General features: G+C 31.8%; 2 protein-coding genes across 2 annotated transcripts; both read left to right on the top strand.

Moving 5' to 3' along the window:
• Positions 1-3,798: 3,798 nt before the first annotated feature.
• Positions 3,799-4,260, top strand: LOC133036882 (MFP1 attachment factor 1-like). The gene has a single exon (XM_061113648.1). It carries the CDS (start codon positions 3,799-3,801, stop codon positions 4,258-4,260), a length of 462 nt encoding a protein of 153 aa, XP_060969631.1.
• A 6,384-nt stretch (positions 4,261-10,644) lies between these two features.
• Positions 10,645-13,277, top strand: LOC115713505 (glycerol-3-phosphate acyltransferase RAM2-like). Its single transcript, XM_030641987.2, has 2 exons — positions 10,645-11,489; positions 12,129-13,277. Exons 1-2 carry the CDS (start codon positions 10,854-10,856, stop codon positions 13,041-13,043), a joined length of 1,551 nt encoding a protein of 516 aa, XP_030497847.1. The 5' UTR covers positions 10,645-10,853; the 3' UTR covers positions 13,044-13,277.
• The last annotated feature ends 4,047 nt before the right edge of the window (positions 13,278-17,324 follow it).

The raw sequence follows: 17,324 nt of genomic DNA, 5'->3' as shown, positions 1-17,324 counted from the left end.
TCTTTTGCATAAGGTAAAATCTAGAGTGATCGTCTTAAGAATATAACGAAAACTCATATCCACCCCTGAATGTACATCCATCTTCGAATATAGATGATCTTACTTTCAGTGGATATAGGCATATTGACTCTTTGCAGAGAATGATCTTGTCAAAACCACTATGAACAAGATACAAATGCCATAGATTTATAAGAATGTGGTTGTGGTCTTTTGATGACTTAGGTCTAGTTACAAGATAAAGTTATTAGAATAGTCTAAGTGGATCTTTGTCCCAGAATATTAAACTTAAATCCACACATAAACATACAGTTTGAATCCATTGACAGAAAATGGATATTAAAAAAAAATTGTGAAAGTCATACTGTAATGTGTAATGTGTTCTAGGAAATAGAAATATAAAATTTCTATTTGGAATCTAAAATTTAAAGTCAAAGACTTAAATTTTAACCAAATATACATGAGTAATTATTCTCTCTTGGACCACCACTACTAATCTAACTCTAAATTTAAATTGCCTATAGTAAACATATATACAATAGGAGATTCAAGATCGAGGATTTATATCATTTCGGGATAGAATGTCACGAATATAATCATATGCGCCATTCAATTTCTTAAGAGAAAACAGAATGACATCATAAGCAAATGATTTATAAACCATTCATCCAATGATATATTATTTAAGCTAATTCAAAATGAATAAGCTAAGAGGAAAAACTAAAGGATAATTTCAAATGTAAAATAAGAATCCAATGATGTCCCGATTGGCGAGAGTCAAAGTTATTCTTATTTTTATAAACTTCTTCATTGTTTCATATTGTAAATACTTGTCCAAGGTGTCATCTATTGATGAACAGCTATATGTTGCATTTACAAATATTTATCTATCGAGATCTAACACTATTATGTTTGTCTAGTGGATGACAATTCTTTAGGATTTGTCCCATTAAAAACAACAAGTCAAGTTAGACCAACAATGAAGATTCGAAATTAAACTACAATTAATAACAGAAAATAACATGGTTCAATATAAATTCACACACAAGCATTTAGCAAATAGGAATGACTAGTGAAAATACTAAAACTTACAATCCTAAATAATTTCCAAGGTTTCCAACAAACTGATATCAGTGTCCCGTTTAGGCGAGAGTCAAAGATACCATCCATTCAATAGAGTTGTTAGCTCATGTAAAATGATAAACATTCCAGCAACCTTTTATTCGATCAAGATGAGAATCCAGCGTTGTCCCATTTAGGCGAGAGTCAAGGCCATTCTATCTTATGAGCTTCTACCACTGTTTCATACTTTTGTAAGTCTTACTAGTAGTCGCCACCATTAGGGTGATCCATACTAAGAATAAAATACTTACAAATAATACTTATCTTTCGAGACTCTACGGCCTTAAATTGCTAATGAACGTTCATCCATTAGGGATGATTACTGACTAAAACAAGAATTATGTAGAACAAACAATGGAGATCGAATATCCTTAAAATAAAGGTCATTATTTTAAATCGTATTTTCACCTAATGTTTATTTTAATCTATTTATTTTAAAATATATTTATTTAATTAAAATTATCAATTTAGAAAAACTCTAAATTTATAAAATTATACTTAGATAGATCTGAAAATAAATAAAATTATTTTCCATCTTAGTAATAATTTTAAATAAATATTTCAAAAATTATTCAATTAAGGTTGATCCAAAATTAAAAAAAAAAAAATCAACTCAAATTTAATAATTTATAAATATATATAGAAAAATTCAAAAATCCAATGTATTTAAAATTAAATACATCTTTCAAAATTGGCTTAAAATAAAATAAAATAAATGGCTTAAAATAAATTAAAATAAATCCTAAAAAATTATTCCAATTTATGTTGGTCCAAAATTAATTAATAATTTAATTTTCAACACAAATATAATTTTTATATTTACTTAAATATTAAGAAAATTATCAAATATTTAAGTTTCGTGAATAAAATTAACTTAAATATTAATTTTTTTTTATTTAATTAAATATAACTAGAAAAATACTTCAAGCAAACAAAAAATAACTATCTAGATTTTCACTAACTAATCTCTTTATTTTCTAATTAAAATATAATATATTTTAGTATATTTATTTTAATTAATCATTAATAAAAAAAAATTTAATAGATATAAGTTGATCTAAAATGAATTAAAATAATTAATTTTCAACTTTAATCTATTTTTCAAAAAAAAAAAATTCAAAATTACCTGCAATAAAATAATGCAATTTCGAAATTTTAAAAAAAAAATGATTAATAAAATAAATAAAATATATTTTGAAAATTATTCAAATTTAAGTTGTTATGAAATTAAAATTTCCAACTTAAAATAATTTTCTATTTAATTAAATATTCTGAAAATAATATTTAAGTATCAAGAATAAAATCAACTTAAATATTGAATTTCAATTTAATTAAATGTATTAAATATAAGAATTAAATAATTAAGTATAAAATCAACTTAATTATTAATTTTAATTTAATACTAGGAAAAATATTTTAATTTAACTTGGTCCAAAGTTAATTAATAAATAATTAATTTCTAACTTAAAAAATATTTTCCTAATTAATTAAATATTAGAAAATATAATTAGTTACTAGAAATAACTATCTAGAATATATCTCATTAACTAAGTATTTTTCTAAATTAACTTTAAAATATTCAATGAAAAATAAATTTCATATATTTTAAAGCTAATTATGCTGCTAATTCAATTTTAAATAGATTAGACTAATATAATTAACCTACTACAATTATTTAAATAAAGCAAATGGGCGTTCACAATTGGGGTGATTCATGTGAGGGAGGGTTGCGTTCAGGGGCGGAGCTACATGCTAAGTAACAGGGGCCTTGGCCCCCCTCAATTCTCAAAAAACTATTTGTTATATATATATTAGTTTATAATATTGATGAGCTAATTAATTTCATAAAAAAGAATTACAATATTAATAATATATGATGAACTATACAATTTGTGGTGAAATTTCACACTTATCATAGTAGAAAGGGGATGACGTAGTGGGTGGGGTTAGTTTATTCGAAGATCATGTATATATATAATACTTATAATATTTTTCAAAATAAAATATAAAGTGATTTTACAATGCACTCCCTTAAAAGGGTTGTACTGATGCACTCTCTACTTGTTTCGGCTTCCAGAAAAAAAAAATTAGTTTAATTTTTTTTCATATTCATGTACGTTATGGCTATTTAAGATATCTTAAAAAATTTCGAAAAATTCAGAATAATTTACTATATAGAAAATAATGTTCAAACAGTCTATTTTACACGCGTATAAAATAAAATAGTCACGCGTGCAACACAATGCTTGAACGCAATTTTCGGCGTGTCAAACTTTTCGAATTTTTTAAAATTTTGCAGGATGTCTTAAATAACTATAATTTACATAACCATGAGAAAACATTTGATTAAAAAATTATTTCGGATACTAAAATAGATAGAGATGTATCGATGTGTCCCTTTTAAAAGGGTGCATTATAGAAATTCCCTAAAATATATTATATCCTCTTAAATTTTATTAAATACTATACATTATGTATATAAATGTGACGTAGTATATAGAAATTTTTACACTAAAAATATAAAAGGCTAACTTTATTACATATATACTTCAACACGGTAAAAGCAACTTTTATACACTTTAAGTTTATTTTATTACACTTTTACCACTTGCACACACAATCTCTATTTCATTTCATTTCAGCCATTATTGAAGTAGGAAGAAATTACTCGAGATAACAATGGCAGACGAAGAGACCTCCGCCATAACCCCTCCGTCTTCAAACACAGTCTCAGATCAAGACTCAACAATGGAGGCTCCGGCGAATGAGTCCCTAGAATCGACCACCACAATGAAGCCGAGCAGCCAAGCCACATTCAGTATATGGCCACCGAGCCAGCGCACTCGAGACGCCGTGGTGAACCGTCTCATTGAGACCCTTTCCACCCCTTCCGTTCTCTCTAATCGCTACGGTACCACTCCTCCCGAAGAATCCTCCTACACCGCCGCTAGCTCCGCTTCTGCCTCCGAGGATGATGGCATTCAGATTCTCCAGGTTTACTCCAAGGAGGTCAGTAAGCGAATGCTTGATGTCGTCAAAGCTAGGGCTGCCGCCTCCTCCTCCTCTGCTGATGGTGCTTCACAGCCCGAAACTGGGGGTTCCGTTGATTCGAATGTTGAGAATAACGAGGCATCTTCTTGATCTGTCTATCTCTAGTGATTCTGAGCTTTTATTTTACAATCCAATGCATATTAGGTTCTTCTTCTTATAAGTTCTAGGGGTTTTTTTTTTTTGTTTATTTTCATTGATTGTTCTTTGTCAGATATTGGTTAAATTGGAGTTGAATTTCAGGAGTTTCCCTTGTGCAGAGCTGTTATAATCAAAAGTGTTGTTTTGTGTTTGACCTTTAATTATGCTTTTGCTATAATTACTTGTTCTAGATTATATTGAATTTGGAAAAAATGCTGCTCATATTAGCTGAAATAATGAAATTTAGGAGTATCTTCTTTGAAATTTAGAATATGATAACAAATTGATTGATTGTGTCTTGTTGATAAGTACTAACAAAATTTGATGTTCAAGTTCAGCTCCTGATGATCTCAGAAACTATTGGAATTATCCATGGTTTTAAAGTCCTGCTATTAATATGCAACTATTTGCACAAAACTTACTATGTATAACTACTATTTTTTAGTCCCCATCAAATTAAATTCTTGCATAATATATAAACTATCATGAAACGATAATGCAACTATAAGGCAACTATTTGCACTTGCATACAGTTGTTTTGTAGTTTTATTATAGTTTTGCTACTGGCATATGTTATTTCACTATAAAATTAATATGCAACTATTTGCACAAAATTTACTATGTATAACTACTATTTCTTAGTCCCCATCAAATTAAATTCTTGCATAATATATAAACTATCATAAAACGATAATGCAACTATTAGGCAACTATTTGCACTTGCATACAGTTGTTTTGTAGTTTTGTTATAGTTTTGCTACTTGCATATGTTATTTCACTATAAAATTAATATGCAACTATTTGCACAAAACTTACTATGTATAACTACTATTTCTTAGTCCCCATCAAATTAAATTCTTGCATAATATATAAACTATCATAAAACGATAATGCAACTATAAGGCAACCAAAACAAAAAATAAATCAAAATGCAACTGTATATAACGTAGATGTATTATTCATGAGGTTTTTTTTTAAATTTTTCACATCATACATTGTTTTGGATTTAGTGGGAGCTCCAGATCTGTTTGTTACAGATCTACATTTCATGAATATAGATTTCGATATTAGAGGGAGTTATTTTGATCGAATAAAATAGAAAACAAATGTGTAATTTCAGTTTCTTCACAGTTTTTCTGATTTTTTTTTCGTCATTTTCAGTTTAGATCATTGCAGGTATTCTTTTCCAATTGATTTTGCCAGAATTAATAGTTGTATTTTTCTCGTTTTGGTTTCATTTTGGTTGTTTTGCGGTTTTGAAACGAGCGCGTATTTTCATCTTCATGGTTCGCTCTGTACAGCTGAAGGCTTAGTGCATGTGGTATTTTTGTAAATATTTGTATGTGGACTGTATAAATGTTTAATGGGCCGGCCCAAAGTATTTTTGTAATTTTTTTTCCTTTTTTGTATTTTTTTGTTTTTTTCCCTAGTATATAAGTAGTGTAATTTTTTAATTAATATTGATAGAGTAAATATTAGTATTATTAAATTGAGTTCCTAACACCTTATAACATCACTTTCAAATTTTCTAGTTTCTTATATAAAATATTTATGAAAATTAAAAATCATCAAATTTTCTTCAATTTTGTATGCATTGCTCGATATTGGCCCCCTACTATCTTATCCTGGCTCCGCCCCTGGCTGCGTTCAGTATGTCGTACCCACTACTATGGCCCCCTAACTCTCACACAAGGCCCAAAGGAGAGGAATTTAACCATTAAATAAATAATTGTTATTCATTGAATAAGCCCAATACTCATTGGGCCTAAATAAAATTACTTATGTGAAATTTTATTTTAGCAACCTAGTCCATTTAATTAATAAAACTTAAATGGGCTTCTTATATGCATCTAAGCCCAAAAGCAAACATATAGGCTCACATAGGTCAAATGATTTGGATGGGCCCTATCATGTTACTAAGTTTATACAGATGAAAGAAATTACAAAATTTACCTGTTACAAATTATTTATAAGATCTATTGACAATTGGACTATGATTAAGATCAGATCATTGGATCTGACAACAAGTTAATCATAGCAATTTAGATCAAATAAATAATAGGTTTGTAAAAAAATATGAATAAATTAATAACTAAATAAACAAATATTACAAACAAACATGTGGATAATGGAAAGTAGGTTAAGATATTTCTATTTTAAAATTTAAAATTTCAAATATATGTGAACTAGAATTTAAAATTTAGGTTGTTAGAGAATATTTAAAAAATTCAAAAAAAAAACTAACAAATCTCCTAAATATCCTAAATTCTAACTTAAATTCAAATATCTTACCAATTTTTCAAATTTCAAGTTTATTTAAAAAATTTAAATTTATTAAATCTCTAATAAGATAATATAATATAATATCTTGAATTTTAAAATTTAGATTTTCCTAATATTATATTCTTAATCATATAATTTAATAAATTAAATATTACAAAAATAAACAATTTGAAAAATAAGATATTTTATGGTTAGGATATTATCAGTTTTATTAAAAAAATATCCTAAGTTTGAAAATTTTATGGTTAGAAACCCTAAAATTTCTATTCAAACCTAAACTAACAAAATTTTTAAAATTTCATGTTATTTTGACAAAATTAATTTTAATTAAAAAAAATATCTAATAAAATAAAATGTTAAAACTAACATTTTTCAAATTTTATAATTTAATTTAATAAAATATATTTTGAAAAAATAACAAATTTTGAAAATATGATATGGTTAGCAAATTTTGAAAATGTGATATGGTTAGCAAATTTTGAAATTTAAAACTAGATTATTTTAAAAAAAAAATATTTTAATATCAAAATAAGATCATTCAAATTTTAATAATAAAATAAGTAATATCAGATCTTATAATTAAAATAAATAAAATGATCAAAATTTCAAAATTAATAATAATGCCATTTTTGTGGAAAAATCAAATTTTCAAATTCAAAGGCTACTCATATCTAGGACTAATTTTAATTAATTAAAAAGTAATAAAAATTAATTTTATTCTGATAATTAGATTTTTAGTTGAAAAATCAGATTCTACACAAAATTCTACCAAAATTTGAATTTTGTTTCAGTGAAAATAGATTTTTGAATCAAAAGATATCACAAAAACAAGATTGCACTAGGGGAGTATGCATTGCATACTCCTCGTGCGCACAATACGCTGCACATGGGCGAGAAAAGGGCTGCTAGCAGCCTCTTGGGGGGCAAACCTCAGTCAGGAGGGGCTTAGGGCAGCCTTTGTCCGAGTGAATTCGGACATGGGCGTGTCTGAAGTCGTGTCAGACCCTATCTGTGCGCGCACAGCGTGTTGCTCGATTTCAGATATTTTCATCCAAATTCAAAAAATCATAACTAATTCATAAAAAATCCAAATTGAGTTCTGTAAAAGCCTAAATTCATTAATTTTTTGTTTACTTCCCAGTAAAAATATTTTCAGAACAAAAAAAGATATTTTAAAATATACATTGTGATTTCCACACAATCATCAAATATGCACATAAACCATCATGAAACCATCCAAATCAACACAAACATCGTTTTAAATCCATATTTCATGAAAGTAAATCATTACCATGGCTCTGAGGTGAGTTATTGGATTATATTTTACCAGTATCTAGATTTATTACCATGTATGTTATTTAACATCCTAAATATGAATCTCTAAAATAATGTAAATAAACACATATAAAGTTTCAGAAACTTTATAGTGGGTGCAGCATAATTAAATGACTCATTCCACTCCGATCTCTAACCCTTGTATCCTTTCTGTTGCAGAGTATCACCGAGATCTGAGCCCGATTCTTCTTCTCTTGGATTTGGATTCTTCACAGTCTTACACACTATGATTGAGGACCACTTGATACGTGTGGGCACTTACTCTATCACCATAGGGTTCGAAATTATGGAGAGAGGAAGAGAGAAGAGAGGTTCGAATAGCATAGGGAAGAAGGCTCAAATTTTTGACTGAAGGCAAGTGTGTTCATGATCCTTCAATTTGAGGCCATCACTATCTATTTATAGGGAATCACCTAGGTTTATGTTTGAATTATTTGACACTAAAATAATGAAAAAATAAATGGTAAATTTTCCCTTAAGTGGCCGGCCATGGATATGAGCCCCACTTTGTAATTTTGCCATTTTATTTAACTATTTATCTTATTTTCTCAAAAATGTCATTTTTCCAATTCAATCACTTAAATGCCAAAACTAATTATTTAATAATTAAAATTAATTGTTAAATAAAATTACCATTTAATATATTTATTAATTAGACTTAATAAAGTCACTTAATCAACAAATAAACTCTAAAATCTCTTTTCTTCACAATTAAGCCCTAGCTTAGTGAAAATTCATAAACTAGACATAGTCTAATTTTAGAATTATAATTGAATAATTAAAATCAATTAACTGAGTGTTACAAGTAGTTTGTCTCAACTAGTATGGGGACCATGGGCCTATATAACCGAGCTTCCAATAAGCAGATCTAGAGTTTACAAAATAAATCCACTAACTTATTAATTCCTCATTGCATCCTCCGTAGAACTTGGAATTGCGCTCTCAGCTACATAGAGCGCTTTATATGTTCCACGATATAGATACGCTATTAATTATCAATTGTTATAATCCCAATAACCAATGATCCTCTATAGATGATCTACATTGCATAGGAATAAAATTACCGTTACACCCTTTCGATGTATTTTATCCTTAAAATACTTGGCCACCTATAAATGATATTTTAGTAACTAATATAATCACTAAAATGCGCGCTCTATCATTTATTTTTATTTAGCCTAGCTCGAAGGAAATCATCGTTTTACTTCTATGTCTAGATAGAAGCTATAGATTCCATATATATGATTAACGCTCCCACTTAATTGTACTATCGTGTTCCCAAAATGTACGTATCACTCTGACTAAAAAGTAGGCTTAACTAACAAATCAAAGAACACAAATAATACTACGTAGATTGAACGTAACCATGTCAGGATTAAGATCATTTGATCTAGGATCAACTAGGTGATATTGAATTGAATAGATATTAGGGTAAATTTATCATATCTAATCCAAGTTCAATATCGGTCCCTTCCAATGTATACTTCATACATCCGATACTGGTAAACTTTGCCAATGCCCTGGAAAGGACATAACACTTATCCAAGGTGTAAGCATACCTATCGTTGATTATCATGCCAGTCTGAATCCAGTGAACTGACAAATCAGGGTATTAAACTTTTGAACATATAATCATGATTATATTCCACTGTGCTGACAACACTATAATCATGAACAAATACATATATGTTCTGGACTTAATAGAATTTATATATTAAATATAATCATGAAATAAATCATGTGAACCATGCAACATAAAATGATTTCTGATCTTTATTAATTAGTAAATCTGATTATATGGAAATGAGCTTTATTTAGGGCACAAAACCGAACACAGTATACTTGAGTCTAGAAGAGGGAGTACGTACCTGGTTGGCATTGAATTTACTCCATATCTCTTTCGCATTTGATTGAAAATCAGCTTTCTCGACCACCTCAGCCTAGTTTCCAATTTTCGGAGAAACACGAGCGCTCTGTTCCTCACCTCCATTCTCTATTCCGGTATCTAACATCAAGTTTTCACTGGTGTCATGGAATTCTTCAACCTGTTCGCCTTCACGAGCTAATTCGTTGATCGAAGGAGGCTCTTCGACGGATTCATCGGTCGCTGTAGTTTAAATAGCAGGCTTTCGAGTGATCCGCTTCTTCTTCGCCGTGGGAGAAGCAGGGGAGCCTCACACGCCTATATGTGTGATATATTTAATTGAAATAATTTTAGGTTTAATTCTTGAAGATATTAGAACTTTATGTTCTCATTTCAATGTTGTGAGTTTTAATTATGGTTCTAGAATTGTTAACGTAGTCGTTGCACTAGTTGAATATTATTTAGCTAAGTTTGTTTTAACCGTTACTCCAAACATAGTGTGGTGGTCTACTTATCTTTCTTGTATGCAAAACCTTATTTTGGATGATGCCATGTTTTAATGAATTCTCCTAACTCTCGGTCCTTTGAGCTCGTTGCGCTTGGATGGTATTTTCTCGGGCTATTTTCTAAAAAAAATTCTAGTTGTAAGAATATGGATAACTTTTCCTTGTTAGTATAATAATTTCATAGCTCAAAGAAAAGTCTAAATTAAAGAGACAAGATTTGACGATTGCATCGATACATACAAGACCACAAAGTCAGTTAATTCTTGGGACATTCCTAATATATACAAGTTGATGCTCATATCAATATTCCCATATCTTTAAATTAAATTTTCTGTCTCAAAAGTCTTTTTCGGAAATCTCGGCGCAACCCTTCATTGTTCTTATAACCTTTCTTTTGTCCTCTTCAAACCGCTTCTTCTTATTAATTTTATACACCAACCAGCTGACATAACGTTTGTCTTTCTCCAATGACTTCATCTCTATATAACCTTGTATCACCCTAACACAATTTTTTCAAAAGAAAAAAGGAAAAAAAGAAAAAGAAACAATAATTAAGAATGGCTACCGTGACCAGGTCACTGAGCGCTGTGTTCCCAACAGTTGAGAAATGTTCATCAACCGGACGAGAAAAACATACTGTGGTAGCTGACATGGACGGGACATTACTAAGAGGGCGAAGCTCTTTCCCTTACTTTGCTCTAATCGCTTTCGAAGTGGGCGGAGTTTTGAGGCTTCTCTTCTTGCTTTTGGCTGCGCCATTAGCTGGATTTCTCTACTACTTTGTGTCGGAATCGGCTGGAATCCAAGTCCTCATATTTGTCACCTTCGCTGGAATGAAAGTTTCCGATATCGAGTCGGTTGGGAGAGCTGTACTGCCTAAGTTTTACTCGTCGGATGTTCACCCGGAATCGTGGAGAGTTTTCTCTTCGTGTGGGAGACGGTGCGTTTTGACTGCAAATCCGAGGATTATGGTGGAAGCATTTTTGAAGGAGTTTCTTGGAGCAGACATGGTTTTGGGGACTGAGATTGAGAGTTACAAGGGAAGGGCAACTGGGTTTGTTCGGCGGCCGGGGGTACTTGTTGGGAAGAACAAGGCTGATGCTCTTAAAAAAGCTTTTGGTGGCGAGACTAATAGACCCGACCTTGCCCTTGGTGATCGACTCACTGATGTTCCTTACATGTCACTATGCAAGGTACATAATAATAATAATATATGATAATAACGTATATATTTTATTTTATTTTTACAAAATGACGGTAAATTTTCGACAATAATAATGTGAATTTTTTAGAATATTAAATTTACAATTCATACACGGTTGAAAGGTATTTGTTTCTTTATTTTATGCATGTAATTTGAATAATAACTTTAGCTTTATAGATTATGAATATTTTTTAAAAAAAAAAAATTGTAAAAATTGTACTATATCATATGAAAAATACTAATTAAAAATATGCCAAATCTATTACTGCAATTTATCCATATACTAAATATACTAATTAAAATATACTTATAATTATAAAATTAAGCATATATATATATTCGATTATTAAAATTGAGCATATGTAATAATTCAATTTTACACGTTACAAACTAGAAACATCCTTGTCAACATACTTGTTTTAAAGTAAATCTTGATGTTATCGGCTAGGTTATAAGATAATGTTGGAAACTCAATTAAATAATAACTTAATATATAGAAATTTTGTCGTTTTTATTTTAATCAATCATTGATCGAAGATCAATTTGAGAACAAATTAAATGATATACCAAAACATGAGACTATAGATTTTTGATAAATAAACTATTTTTGACACGTACTACAATACAGGAGGGTTACATGGTCGCAGCCAAGCCAGATGTGAAAGCCCTGACAAGCGATAAGCTCCCCAAACCAGTAATCTTCCATGACGGCCGACTTGCCTGCAAGCCAACGCCACTTGTGGCTCTCTTGATAGTCCTATGGATCCCTATTGGCTTCATCCTAGCCTGCTTGCGAATGGCCGCTGGTTCCCTCCTCCCCATGCGCCTTGTCTACTACGCTTTCTGGGTTCTCGGAGTTCGTGTCATTGTCAAGGGCAATCCTCCTCCACCTGTCGACAAATCCTCCGATACCAAAGAATCTGGCGTCCTCTTCATATGCTCACACAGGACACTCTTGGATCCAGTATTCCTATCCACAGCATTGGGTAGGCCAATCCCCGCCGTGGTATACTCCGTCTCGCGACTATCGGAAATTCTGTCACCCATCAGAACCATTCGTCTAACACGAGACCGAATTATGGACGCTTCAATGATCAAGAAACTACTTCAAGAAGGTGACTTGACCCTTTGCCCAGAAGGAACCACATGTCGTGAGCCGTTCCTTCTCAGATTCTCGGCGCTGTTTGCCGAGTTGACTGACCATCTAGTTCCAGTGGCAATGGTGAATCGGATGAGCATGTTTCATGGGACCACGGCTCGGGGATGGAAAGGGATGGACCCATTTTACTTCTTCATGAATCCGAGCCCCGTTTATGAGGTGACCTTCTTGAATAAGTTGCCCGAGGAGTTGACTTGTGGGTCAGGAAAGTCTAGTCATGAGGTGGCCAATTACATACAAAGAGTCATTGCATCTACCCTTTCTTATGAGTGCACTAGTTTTACTCGCAAGGACAAGTATCGAGCTCTTGCAGGAAATGATGGAAATGTGACTATTGTGGCTAACAAACCTTTTTTCCAACCCAACAAAGTTATGGGTTGCTGATGAAATGATAATGCTTTTCTCCAACACAACCCTTGATGGCTTAGAATTACTGGTGACCATCCAAAGTAGATGAATCAAAATATATTGCATATGTATTGTCATTGTTAAGGGCAAGACAATGGGTACAAAATATATAATGGTGAAAGAAGTGACAAAAAAAATGTGTATTACTTGTGTGCCAAATTTCGGAATTAGAATAACTAATGATCAACTTCATTTTTATTATCACGAAAATACTATTTCTGATTTCTTTCATGTATGTACTACCAATGCATCTTGTTAACATTACATTTACATTTATTTGAATTCGAATAAAAGTAAAATGATTAAATAGAAAATAAATTAATACTGTATCTTTATTATTGATATATCTCTCTAGGCTTCTAAAATGCCACCACCCAAAGTCTGTAAAGAAATGAAAAGAAGTATGCAACCTAGTTATTATGCTCCTCACCTCACTCAAGTCAATCTTGTGCTTCTAGAAAGATTCAGTGGTCCCCAATTCTGTTATGGAAAAAATATTGATGATTAAATCATAGTGTGGCATAGGGATTTGCAATTTTTTATACCACTTGTCATTTCTATTATTGTAACGGCTAAATATGCCTTTGTCCATGTTATTGATTACATTGAATTTTTTCTATAAAAGGAAATGAATAGCTCAACATTATTGAGCTGAGAATTACATCAAATATATTACTCTGTTTTTTAACTTGATATTAGAGCCAATAATTTGACTAGCAGCCAAAATGTTCCCCAAAATCTTAGAGTGAATACTCCTGATCAGGCTACAGTCGTTGCTGCAGCGTCTACAATTGTCGGTGCTAGGTCAAGTCACTATCAACTCCCGAATCTAGTCTCACACCACTTCAGTACACTCAACCATTTCTTCTTAAAGCTTGATAGACATAACTACAGTCTGTGGAAGACTATGATGTCCACAATACTATGAGACCATCGATTAGATGGGTTTTTAAATGGAACTAACAATTGTCTTCCTGAATTTGTTGATACAGGAACAATGATGGAAGCTATCAATTCTGGAGATTCAAAAGCTATCAATCCAAAATATAAGACTTGGATCATCAATGACATAACTCATTGGACGGCTATATAAGTCTATGACAGAGACTATAGCATGTCAACCTTGGAAATTGGCACTTATAATTTTCAAGGTTAGCTGACCAAGAAATGAAGGACGACATGGCAAAAGTCACTCGGCCTAAGGGTGACTCAAAGTCACTCGGCCCCGTCATGACCAAATGTCACTCGGCCTTAGGAGTGACAATGTCAATCAGCCTTAAGAGTAACAAATGTCACTCAACCTTAATAGTGACAATGTCACTCGTCCTTGAGAATGACAATGTCACTCGATTATGACAGTGACAATATCACTTGGCCTTGAGAGTGACAATATCACTAGGCCTTGGGAGTGACAATGTCACTCAGCCATGACATTGAGAAGTCATTCGGCAAGGGCATTGTGAATGTCACTCGGCAAGGGCATTCACGAATATCACATGAAAATGACTTCTCAAAAAATTACTCGGCATCCTCCGTAGACAAGTCACTCTGCAAGGACTTTTCAAGAAATCACTCGACAATAACTTCTTGAGAAGTCACTCGAAAATGACTTCTCAAAAAGTCACTTGGCAGCCTCCTTTGAAAAGTCAATCGACAACCTCCCTAGAGAAGTCACTTGACAATGACTTCTTGAGAAGTCACTCGGCAACGCCTTCTCAAAAAGTCACTCGACAGCCTCCTTTGAAAAGTCACTTGGTAACCTCTCTAGAGAAGTCACTCGACAATAACTTCTCAAGAAGTTACTCGGGAATAACTTCTTAAGAAGTCACTCGGTAATGACTTCTTAAGAAATTACTCGGAAATGACTTCTCAAGAAGTCACTTGGAAATGACTTCTTTGAGAGGTCACTCGGCCATGACATTGCAAATGTCACTCGACCATGACCTTGTAAAACTTGGTAGACACTACTACAAATATTAGAATTCGCGACGGTCCTAAAAATGAATTTTTTCGGGGACCGTTGCCAAAAAAAATTAAGTAACTATTTAAAACCGTCAGGAAAAATTCAGTATTCCCGACGGTTAAAAATCATAGTAAACAAAAAGGCAACGTTTTTTTAATAAAATGTGAATTTTTAGGATAGCCTTATACCCGACGGTTTAAAACTGTCGGGTATAAGGGTCTACCAAAAAATCATCACCTATTTCTCGCCACATTTCTCACGTGCCCACTTACTTTTTTCTATTTTCCACATGCCCACCTATTTCTTCTCACCTATTTTTTCTCCATTTCCCACACCCTAAAACAAAAATCTTAACTCTCCAAAACCCCACCACGCCTCAGCACCATCGCCCTCCTCTCTTGCCGTCTTCCTCCCTCTCTTGATCTCCCTTTCTTCTCGTCTCTCGTCCATCGATCTCCGCCCACCCCTCCTCCCGTCAGTCTCCCTCTGTTCTCTGTCGCATACTTTAGACCACCACCACCTCCCGTCGATGTCCCTCTCATCTCCGTCTCATACTTCAGACCACCACCACCTCTCGTTCGTCTCCCTCTCTCTCTTTCTCACTCTCCGAGCTCGGTATAAATATATTTATTTATTTATATACTTTTTTATTTATTATATATATTTATTTTATTATTGTATAAATTTAATGTGTTTTAAAGTTAGTTGTTACTGTAATAAAATTAATTAGTTGTTTTATTTTAATTTAGGTAAAATTATAAAACTAATGCAGGAAAAAAATGATGGAAAATACAGATTTTCAGCCATTATTGGCAGAAAAATTTGTATTTTTTTTCTCTATTTTTTTTACATTCCCGACAATTTAAAACTGTCGCCTATACCCTGTTATAGGCGACGATTTTAAACCGTCGGGAAGTCCACATTAGCGACAGTTTTTAACCGTTGCCTATTTTGCCTGTTTTGCGATGGTCGTATAGGCGACGGTTATAGAAACCGACGGGAATACTTTAAACGACTGTTTAAAAACATCAGGAAAAACTATTTTTGTAGTAGTGAGAATTTTCCCAAGCAAGGGGAAAATGAAGCGACAAGGATACAGTCACATACTACTAAAAATTACACTATATACGTAAGTCAATGCTATTGTTCATAGTGTTGACCGACGTGAATAATACCCAAATAATTAGACCCATCTGTTTATAAATGACACTAATAATATATTATTTACGTATTTTGCATGAATAACGGTAAAAAGCAAGCCGACAAAAAAAAATCAAAAAATTTAAAAAATTATTTTTTAATTTTGCATCTGTTGGTAACACTCGGCTATTGTGTTTGTGAGGTTTTAAAAATAACGTAAAATACAATTGTACGAGATAAAAATGTTGGAATATATTTTACCAGGATCTAGATTTACTAAAAGGTATGTTTCATTAACATCCTAACATGAATCTCTAAAAAAATGAAATTAAACACATATAAAGTTTAGAAAACCTTACATTGGGTGCAGCGGAATAATATGTCTCCTTCCACTCAGATCTCTAACCCTTGTATCCTTTCTGTCGCAGAGTATCACCAAGATCTGAGCCCGAATGTCCTTTTCTTCAGTTTGGATTCTTCACAATCTTCCAGACTATGATTGAGATACCACTTGATGTGTGTGGGCACTACTCTATCACTCAAGGTTTCGAAAAATTGAAGAAGAAAAGAGGGAGAGAGAGGTTCAGCTATAGTCTATAGGATAGGAGGCTCAATTTTTCTGAATGCAAAATTTCTGCTTTTCAATCTCTCATTAAGTGTGAGCACTCACTATCTATTTATAGGTAACCACTAGGTTTAGGTTAGGAATTACTTGGCATTAAAATAATAAAAATATTAATTGAAAAAAAAAACACCATTAAGTGGCCAGCCATAGGGTTAATGGGCCCCACTTGGTATTTTGCAATTTTGACAATTTGCATTTCTATTTTCTCAAAAACGCCAATTTTCTAATTCTAACCATTTAAATGCCAAAACTAATTATTTAATAACTAAAATAAATTATTAAATAATATTGTCATTTGCTATAATTATTAATTAGACATAATAAAGTCTTCCAATTAATAAATAAAACCTAGAATCTCTTTTCTTCACAATTTAGCCCTTGCTTAGTGAAAATTCATAAACTAGACATAGTCTAATTTTAGAATTATAATTGATTAATTAAAATCAATTATCTGAGTCTTACAAGCAGTATGATCTCAAATAGAATGGGGACCATGGGCCTATATTACTGAGCTTCCAATAAGCTGAAC

Source organism: Cannabis sativa, chromosome 4, assembly GCF_029168945.1.
Source record: "Cannabis sativa cultivar Pink pepper isolate KNU-18-1 chromosome 4, ASM2916894v1, whole genome shotgun sequence".
NCBI lineage: Eukaryota > Viridiplantae > Streptophyta > Magnoliopsida > Rosales > Cannabaceae > Cannabis > Cannabis sativa.
This window is presented reverse-complemented; position numbering and strand designations above follow the sequence as displayed.